The 10,608-nt window shown below is 39.0% G+C and overlaps 1 protein-coding gene across 3 annotated transcripts in view; it reads right to left on the bottom strand.

Annotated features, from left to right (window-relative positions):
• TTC26 (tetratricopeptide repeat domain 26) overlaps window positions 1-10,608 on the bottom strand; it is a 39,147-nt gene that overhangs the window by 17,676 nt on the left and 10,863 nt on the right. For all 3 annotated transcript variants that reach the window (XM_023764827.1, XM_006101335.3, XM_023764828.1), the window contains 2 exons: window positions 9,947-10,118; window positions 578-652 (listed from right to left, as the gene is read on the bottom strand). In XM_023764827.1, coding sequence (XP_023620595.1) covers window positions 578-652; window positions 9,947-10,118 — 247 coding nt within the window. The remainder of the gene's footprint in view (window positions 1-577; window positions 653-9,946; window positions 10,119-10,608) is intronic.

Genomic DNA, 10,608 nt, shown 5'->3' with positions numbered 1-10,608 from the left:
CCCCTACTGCCCCGCCCCCCTGTTGGCCTGGTTGCTCCTCATGGCCCCCCTGCCGGCCTGGTCACCCTACGCTGCCTGCTGTTCAGTCGTTTGGTCGTCCCTCACTAACCCCACTGCGGGCCTGGTCATAGGCAGCCATCTTGTGAGGCTGTAAGGATTAATTTGCATATTTCCTGTTTTTTGTTTCTGTTTATTATATAGGATTGTGTTATTTTCCATATGACCAACTGTGAACCTACTTATGCCCCACCCTCTATATGGGCAAAAGTAGGTTTACAGTTGCAAGTACATGAAACAGTTTATTCTTGTATTATTATTTATTATGGTATTATTTACTTGTATTATAATTATAAACCTACTTTTGGCCACACTATATATTACTGCCCTCCCACTAAGGATTTCCATGATAAAAGGACCTGATATTTTATAAACACATTTTCTCTCCTCGACAGCAAGGAGTTCCCTTGGAGTAGAGGAATACTTGCTGAGCTATCTCCCTTCGTTCATCTTTCTAACGGCTGAGATGTAGGAAATAGGACAGGACTCAAGTCACTCAAGACGGGGAACTATTCTTCACCAGATTGTGCCTGATGAGTTCCTTCGCAAATTCAAAGGAAGAAGAAGCATTGTCCATCAAGCTTTTGAGTTCTGCCTGAAATTGAAAAAGGAAAGACTTATGAAAACAACACATATGTAGTTCTAACACCACATATTTGCACAATGCTTTATAGCTTCAAAGAATTTAACATGCTATTTCATTTGTTCCTCAGGATTCTAAGAAATAACGTAATTATGATTATCCTCATTTACAGTTGAGAACATTGAGGCCTATAAAAGTTTAGTGACTTGAACCTTATATTAACCAGCAAGTTTGAAATTGGTGAACCCAAGTCTGAAGACTCCTTGAGTTAGTCTTTTCTCAGGGCCAAAGGTAATAAAGGAGTTAAAGTTTCTTTTTTAAAAATATGTTTTTGTTATTGATTTTAGAGAGAAAGGAAGGGAGAGGGAGAGAGAGATAGAAACATTGATGAGAGAGAAACATCAACATTGATCGTCTGCTCCCGCCCACCCTCTACTAGGGATGAGCTGGCAACCCAGGCATGTGCTCTGACCAGAAATCGAACCAGCGACCTCCTGGTTTGACACTCAACCACTGAGCAACACCGGCTGGGTAAGGAGTTAAACTTTTAGCAACTGAGGCTGACCCTTCAATCTGACCATTCCACCTATATCCTGAATTCTCAGGGTAACTCCTTCCTACTGAATTGCTGTTTGTTTACATAACTCAATTAAAATGCCTCTTCCCACCCTGGCAGGGTAGTTCAGTTAGTTATAGCATCATCTTTGTACAAGATTTCAGATTGGATCCCTGGTTAGGGCACATACCAATGAATGCATACATAAGCAAAACAACAAATTGACATTTCTCTCTCTCTCCCTCAAATCAATCAATCAAATAAAATACCTCTTCCTTCTACTTTATTATTTATTAGACCTCTTCTGCATTCTCTTACCCCCTTAACACCCCTTAGAATAAATGGTTATTTACTAAGTGTCTTTACTAAGACACTAGACTCACCCCTTCCACAGCTTTCTGCTATCTCTACCTTGCCAATCTAGGATTTGGAGTAATCCTCTCTTCCTCCTTTTTCTACTTTCATCAGTGGGTAGCTAAGGTTTTGTGGATAAAATGATTAAATTCTTGATTATGCACACTAACCACTATAAGCTGTTCTACGTGGCCTCAGACAGGAGTGCATGTCTACTCAGCAATCCTTTTATTAATCTCTTCTCTTGATCACAGCGGCGATTCCGAAGTGTTGGGTAATATTAGACTAGATAATCTCAAGCTTTGAAATCTCAAGATCCCTTTTGTAATCTTAAATATTATTAAGGATCCCAAACAGCTGTTGTTTATGTGGGTTATAGCCATCATTATTTATTGAATTAAAACAAAAAATGTAAGTATTCAATTAGTCAAAAAATATAAATCTACTATACATTAACATAAATAACTTTTTAAAATTTAAAACAACTATATTTTCCAAGACAAAAATTTTATGAGAAGAATGGGACCTGGCCCTGAACGGGTCCGCCTAGGGCCAGCTGGTAGTGTGTGAGTTCTTGATTTCATGCAGGAAAGATTTCACCACAGGAGTCCAGATGAGTATGAGGGTGTGTTTATTAAAGCTAGGGACAGTGAAACAAGAAAGGGCTTAGCATAGAAAGCAACAGGAGAGCTCTGGCTCACTGGGAAGTCAGAGAAAAGGGGACCTTGGAGACAGGTTTGAGGGTTAGTCTGAGGAGCGGCTGCTGCCCATGGCTCCCCTGGTTGTGAGTCCCTTGGGGACCCTCAGAGTTTAGGAGGTGCACGCCTGTAGAGGAAGAGGGGAAAGAAATGGCGCAGGTTGGCTCCCTGGAGGGAGAGTAAGAGCTGAGTCCTTTGTCTTGAGGGTTTTTATCTCTCTCTTGCAGGCAGGTATCTTAGGGGAGGGTTTCAGCAGAATATTCATCCGTTTTCCATGTGTGCTCTTTCAAGGTCATGGTCTCCACTGATTGGTCAGTGCCAGGGGGTCATTAGTCCCTGAGCTGGTCCCATCTGTTTTTGCTGCTTTTCTGGGCCTGGAGCTGAATGAAATACAACTGAGGCCTGAGTGTTATCTCTAGGGAGGTGAACTCCTGTATCTGGTTGTTAATTGCTCAACCAGTTTGTTCAGCTATCTGTTCAGTTTCCCTATTCCACTCGTCCTGGCTTACTGGCCTGTCTCACTGTTTAACATTCTTGCAAATCTCTTTAATGTCTGGCTTAATAGAGGACAGCTAGATTGGCATATCTGCAACTGCATTTGAACTATTTTGAAATCACACTATCTCTGGAAAACTTGATTGAACACTTGAGAGAACGAAAGTGGAAAGAGATCTTTTAGTATTCTGAAGATAGTTTAAATCTCCGGCAGGGCTAGCCAGAACTAAGGGTGAGGCAAGTAGGTGCCTACAACACAGATTTAAAGCAGCACCACTCACATCTGTGCAGTATGCAATTGCTGACTTTTCAATTTTGCACCTAAGCAGGTTGCTCGCCTCACACAATCCAGGCCCCGGAACATCCCTAACACAGGATCATTGCCCAGCTAGGAGTGCATAGGCCAGCGGTTCTCAACCTGTGGGTCGCGAACCTTTGGGGGTCGAACGACCCTTTCACAGGGGTCACCTAAGACCATTGGAAAACACATATATAATTACATATTGTTTTTGTGATTAATCACTATGCTTTAATTATGTTCAATTTGTAACAATGAAATTGGGGGTCACCACAACATGAGGAACTGTATTAACCCTTTGTGGTCCAATTTTATTTTTGGAATTCAAACAGTCTGGTCCAAATTAATTGATGGGATTGAATGTTGAACCGGTTTGCTGTGTCGACCTCAGCCTCGACGTTGGACCTGCTCCTAGCGCCTGATCTGTCGAGTCAGCCTCCACGTTGGACCGAAAAGGGTTAAAGGGTCGCGGTATTAGGAAGGTTGAGAACCACTGGCATAGGCAGTTCAGGCAATCATGGTCATATCTGTTTCTTTGGTCAGCCCTGAAATCCCTGGAACCCCCTACACTAAGTTTTACAGATTCCATGAACTGTAGTCCCAGATCACAATCTGAGAGCCACTGGGCTAGATTATTCAATCAATGCTCTCATTGAAAACAACTGAATAAAAATAGACATACTCTTAAATATTTTCTTAAGAATACCAAAGAAAGTAAGAAGTTGCCAGACCAAAAATGAAGGGGAAAACAGAACCTAGAGAAGGTAGCAAGCATGAAAACCATTATTTCCCTGAAGGCTTTATTGATTCTATAAAATTTTAAAAAATATTTATTTATTTATTTATGTTTAATCCTCACCCACGGACATGCTGAGAGAGAGAAACATCGATCGGCTGCTTTCCACAAGTTCCACGACTGGGGACTAAACCCGATACTCAGGCATGTGCCCTGACTGGGAATTGAACAAGCAACCCTTCGGTGCACAGGACCACATTCAAACAACTGAGCCACTCTGGCTGGGCTAAAATTAAAACTTTTAGTTGTTGATAGTCTTGCCAGGCAACAAGAACAAAAAACAAAGCCCAGGACCTGCACAGGGAGTCTGGCAGGACACCCTTCCCCACAATCAGCCAGGACTCCACAGAGCTCCACTGGCAAGGGCAGGATGAACAGAACTGGAACATCCCTGACACAGGATCATCGCCCAGCTAGGATTGCAAAGGCAGTGCAGGCAATCTTATGCCTTGAGCTTGGTTCAAAGTGGTCCCAAACTGACAGTTCTCCGGGGTGTCTGACATAGAAAATGCATATCACTTAGGGAGAAAAGTACCTTCATTGTAGGCCTTAAATTATTACTATACAAAGACACTACACTCCTCGAGGGAGAACCAGGAGAAACGAGAAAAAACAGAATTAGAGCCACAAAAATTTCATAAATTCAAATTATTAAACTCAGATCACAAAACAAGTATGCTGACTATGTTCAAGACAATAAAAGACAATCCTAAAAGCATAATACTGGAAATGATAAAAAGTGAAGATTTTTTTAAGAAATAAAGAACTTTTAGAAATATAAAATATTTTAAACAAAATTAGTAACTGGATGGCTAAGTGTCATATAAATGAGCCCAAAATGGCCACTGTATATTGGCCCCCCGCTTGTTTATATTTTCACAGCAGGCTGAGACCCATTAGCTCAAAAGCTTTCTAAAAAACATTTTTAAAAAATCAGGTTAAATTTTACTCATCCAGTTTGTTTTAAATGTAGCCCAAATAAGCACATTTTTAATCCTTGATACCCTGCCTGGTTTTCATATTTCACAAACTTTCCAGATATCTGCTAGCCATAGATAAGATAAATCCTAGAGCTATAAAGAACCTAACCTGCCCAGCTGGCATGGTTCAATTGGTTGAGCGTGTCCTACGAACCAAGTCACAGTTGACTCTTGGTCAGAGCACATGGCCAGGCTTCGGGCTCCATCCCCAGTAGGGGACATGCAGGAGGCAGTCCATCGATGTTTCTCCTTCATCAATGTTTCTATCGCTCTCTCCCTCTTCCTTCCACTCTCTGAAATCAATGAAAACATATTTTTTAAAAAGAACCTAAGCTGCTGTTGCCTATCAGACCTCAAGCAGTCTCTGACTCCGACACTCCCTCCCTGCTGCTGAGAGACATCCTCTAGACAAATAAGCTCCTATCCAAATCCCCTCCTCCCTGGAGTTACTGCACCCTCCTCCTCCCATTCTGGATGGTGGTCTCTGTGCCATAGCCTCCAGACAGTCACATGCTCTAAGAGACCCCCCTCCAAAACTTTTCAGAGAGTCACCCAAATAAAGTTTGTGGGTGCTATTGTCACCTCATGGTCATATCTGTTTCTTTGATAGCCCTGAAATCCCTAGAGCCCCCTATACTAGGTTTTACAGTAGGTTAGACATGTCATAAGAAAGAATTAGTGAATGGGAAAACAGGTGTGAAGAAATTCTGCAGAGTATAGCACAGAGAGACAAAAGGAGGAAAAATAACGAAAAGAGGGTAGGATTAGACAATACTGTAAAAGGGTCTAACATATGTGCCTGATTGAAGTTCCTGAGTGAAATATGAGCAACAATGGGTAGAAGAAAAATCTGAAAAAAAATAAAAAAAATTTTTGAGAATTTTCTCTGATTAGACTCATTAATCCACCAATTCAGTAAGTCCCATGAGGACAATTTTTTTTTTAAAGTTCACATCTAGTTAAATAATAGTAAAACTGAAGGAAATAAAAAACAATGGGAAGTTTTTAAAATTAAATTTTTATTAAAAAGATGGATTACTTTCAAATAAAGTCAGAATGATAGCTAACTTCTTAACATAAAAATGGAGCTAGATCATGGAAAGATATCTTCAATGGGCCAATAGGTACTCTATACCTAATGAAAATATCTTATAATATATAAAAGCAAAATAAAGACATCTTAAGACCAACAAAAACAGAATTTGCCACCAGACTCTCACTAAAGGAAATCTGAAGGAAAACTTTATTTTTAATTTTTAAAAAATTATTTATTGATTTTAGAGAGAGAATAAGGGAGAGAGAAAAACAGAGAGGGACAGAAACATTGATTTGTTCTTTCACTTATTTATGCATTAATTGGTTGATTCTCGTATGTGTCCTGACTGAGGATCGAGCCTGAAACTTTGGCGTATCAGGATCATGCTCTAACCAGCTAAGCTACCTGGCCAGGGCCCGAAGGATAAATTTTACTTCAATTAATAGGAAAAGAATCCCAGATTAAAGGTTTCAGTTACAAGTAAAAATTAAAAGGGAGACATGGGTGATACTATTAACAATAAAAATATATATTAAAAAATAAAATAGGTACCCCCCCCAAAAAAAAAGAATAAGAAGGAAAAACTATGATATTTAAATGTTGGTAACACCAAATAAATGAATAGATTTAACAGCAATAATTTTTTTTTTAATATGATACTAAAGCCCTGGCTGGTGTGGCTCAGTTGGTTGAGTGTCATCTTATGCACCAAAGGGTTGCCTGTTCAATTCCCAGTCAGGCACATGCCCAGGTTGTGGTTTCTGTTGGTCCCAAGTCAGGATGTGTATAGGAGACAATCAATCAATGTTGTTGTTTTTTTCCTCTCTCCCTCTCCCTTCCTCTCTCTCTAAAAAAAAAAAAATAATCAATAAAAATACTTTTTAAAAATATGATACTAAAGAACAAGACAAAAATAGCATATGATTTAGGAAGGTGGTAAATGAGGTAAAAATATTGTCAAATCTTTGTATTGCTTAGGAGGAGAATTAACATTAACCTTGGTTAAATGAAAGATGTCTGTGGTAATTTTTATGGTAAGCACTAACATATAAAACTAGCAAAGGAAAAATATAAAGATAAAAATAGCCAATCAAAAACAATCCAAAAAATGACTCAAAAAGGAGAGAAAAAGAAATAGGTGAGACAAATAGAAATTATAGACTAATCAAACTGATAAGTATTGACGTAAAAATCTTAAATAGAATATTAGCTAACTGAATCCTGTGAAATGTTATTGTAAAGCTGTAGTAATTAAGGCAGTATGGTGCTGAGAGCAGGAGTAGACAAATGGATCAATAGACTAGAGGGCCTTAAAGTCAGATAGACATGGGTTTGAGACCTAAATTTGATACTTGTAAAATCTTAAGTTATTAAAAGTACATTAAGAATTAAGTCAATCATTACAAATTATTTCATGAATACTAGAGAAGAGCTGTTAGGGCTGCTGAAGGAGGAACACATGAGGCCAAAGTGATAGGGAATTATAAATTTACTAGAGGCCCAGTGCACGAATTCGTGCACTGGTGGGGTCCCTCCGCTTGGCCTGCGTCCTCTCGCAATCCAGGACCCCTTGGGGGATGTCAGATAGCTGGTTTTGGCCTGATTCCCGCAGGCCCGATCCAGACAGGAGGGAGCCCAATCCCCGCAGGCCCAATCTGGACAGGAGGGAGCCCGATCCTGTGCGTTGAGCATCTGTCCCCTGGTGGTCAGTGCGTGTCATAGCAACCAGTCGACTGGTCATTTGATTGCTTAGGCCAGTGATGGTGAACCTTTTGAGCTCGGGGTGTCAGCATTTTGAAAAACCCTAACTTAACTTTGGTGCCGTGTCACATATAGAAATTTTTTGATATTTGCAACCATAGTAAAACAAAGATTTATATTTTTGATATTTATTTTATATATTTAAATGCCATTTAACAAAGAAAAATCAACCAAAAAATGAGTTCGCGTGTCACCTCTGACACGCGTGTCATAGGTTCGCCATCACTGGCTTAAGCTTTTATATATATAGATATGTAAGCTTCACTGACAATTTCAAATGAAAAAGCATGCCTTTTGGAGATGGGAAGTGCAGTTTGGCAACCTGACTTGGATAGCACTAGACCTACAGAATACTGGTTAACCATGCTACTCACACCAGACTATAGACAGAACATGTGCAAATAAAACTGGCAATGTCCCCAAGATTGATTCAAGGTAGAAAGGCAAAAATATATTTCTTTTCTTTGTTCTTACCAAGGATGAAAATTCTGAAGAGATCAAATTGCAAACCCAGTTTACTATTAAACTGCTGATGCTGGAAACTAGCCAATTAGATAGACTCAAGGGACTCTTTAGTTGAAATGAGCATACCCAAGAATGTATTTTATGTAATATATAAATGGACTGTTCGATTGCATACTGAGCAATTTAATTGACAGGCATTTCTTTTGCCACAACTAACCACCTTTATTGACATAAGCCACAGAAAGTGAATCTGGGCTTATGCTAAAGACATGTGCTCTACACCCCTCCTCCTTCCCTGCCAACTACTACACACTGTTTCCCTGAGGAGTTGAATATCCTGTCAGCATGAAGTAAGTTCCTTGCTATTACATTTTCACAAATTTTACCTTGATATAGTCAATTTGCTGGTTTCAGTTTCTTTCTTTCCTCCTCTTACGCTGGGTGGTATGATACCAGTTAAAACTGTTTTTCGGATAAGGGTAGGATTTTAAAATTTTGACACATGCAGAAATTTTACTTTTAAATTTTGGTGGCTTCTGACATAAAGTAATGCCCAAGAAATAATTTCCAAACATGGTTGCCTCATAGAGTTAATTTAAAAATATGTGTACAAGACCTGGCCAGTGTGGCTCAGTTGGTTGGTCACCATCTTGTAAACCAGGAGTTTGCTGGTTCAATTACCACCAACAGGTTTTGGGCTCAATACCTGGTAGGGGGCATGCAGGAGGCAGCCAATTGATGTTGCTATCTCTCTCTCCCTCTCCCTTTCTCTCTCTTTAATAAATTATTCTTTTAAAAAAATTTGTACAAGGTTGGGCAAAATAAGTTTATAGTTGTTTATATGGAAAAATAATAAAACAATTAAATAATAACACAAAGTAAATTCTTGTGTTCTGCATAGTCACAACTGTAATCCTACTCCCACCCCGTAAATAACCAAATCTGTACATAGCTATAGTATAGAACATGCTATCTACATATATTTATAGCTATATACATGTGTATATATGCATGCATGTATGTGTGTGTGAAATATTAAATAAAAGGGGGGTCATAATGTATGGCCTCCTGTGTACTCTCAGTAGTTTCTTATAAAAAGAGAGCTCTAACAGAATTTACAACAGGGTTGTGAGGGAAACTAAATAAAGGATATAAAGTGCTCTGCACAGAACTTATAAGGTAGCTAAGTTCTAAATATTTATAAAACGTCTACCACTATTGATTCTTATAATAACCTTGAAGGAGACACTGAAGTGTACCAACCAAAGGAAGACAGCCAGGAATGAGAAAGGTGTACGCAAAGCTATGGCAGTCAGAGAGAAAGAGTATGGCGTATGGAGCAAACTCACTGGTTGGGCCGGAGAGGACAAGACTAGAGGCAGGGAAAGAACTGAAATAAGTGATGAGGACTAGAGCAGTGGCAAAGGAGAAAGCAGACAGACAAAAGGGATATCTAGAACACAGAACTGGTAGGAACTGGTAAATGATTAGATGGGGAATGAAAGAGAAGAGAGTGATGGATACCCTAGGATCGGATGTGATTTACATATTGCTGACACTGAACCAAAGAGCCTCAAAAATATTTTGGAGGAAGAAGTGAAAATATCTGATTTTAACATATTTGAGTTAATGTAGGGCATCTAGGAAAAGATCCTCTACAATGTATTAGGTATACACAGAGAATTTAGAAGTCAAGATTCTTTTTAGAATATCTGGTAAATAGAAATATTGAAATAATTAGGTTCATATAGAATCACACTGGCAATAACAAAGGGGTATTGATCAAGATAATAGTTTCATGAATAACCTGGGAAGCATAGGGTAATTTGAACTGGAATTAAGTTAAAAAACGAATTTCCATCACTACCTCAGCTGCTTTGCCATTGTAAAGACGAAAATGATTACAGGCCTTAAGATTGAGTGCGATGGTGCTATCAGGAATTTGCTGAAGGTAAACGGCCAGAACTTCTTGAGACACATCATAGTAATCCAACTTGTAGTAACACAGAGCCACATAAACATTAAGGGCAAGGTATTCCCTATTAGATAAAAGAATTAAAGGTTAACAGAAATGCTGTCAAACTACAAAGACTTTTTTAATGGCCAAGAAGAACAGCAAGGCAAAGAGGATGTGAATTTGCCTTTTGAAGAAAGAAGGCAAGGTGTAATCAGTGTAGGATTTTTCTTTTGGTATTGTAATTTTGGATGTTTTGATAAGTAGAAAAAGGGATGACAATTAGAGAAGCAAGTGAAAAGTTTAACTCCTACCTGTTCATGTTAAAAAAAACTAACATACAACATAATTGAGTATAAATGCAAATAAGCACACACCATACAGAAGATGGACAGTCAAGGCAAGTAGACCTGATGACTTAAAACGGGAATGAGTGGGAGACTGTGAAAGTAAAAGAAGGGAGAAGAGAGGTGGGTGAGATATTTTGGGGATGTGGGAGAGAGGCAAAGTGGTCAGTGATAAAGTTGCAATGTTAATTTTTCCAATTTCATCACCAAGTTACCTAAAATGTACTG

This window comes from Myotis lucifugus, unplaced genomic scaffold, assembly GCF_000147115.1.
Source record: "Myotis lucifugus unplaced genomic scaffold, Myoluc2.0 scaffold_351, whole genome shotgun sequence".
NCBI classification, from domain to species: Eukaryota; Metazoa; Chordata; class Mammalia; order Chiroptera; family Vespertilionidae; genus Myotis; species Myotis lucifugus.
The sequence above is the reverse complement of the archived record's forward strand: the minus strand, read 5'-3'. Positions and strand labels throughout refer to the sequence as shown.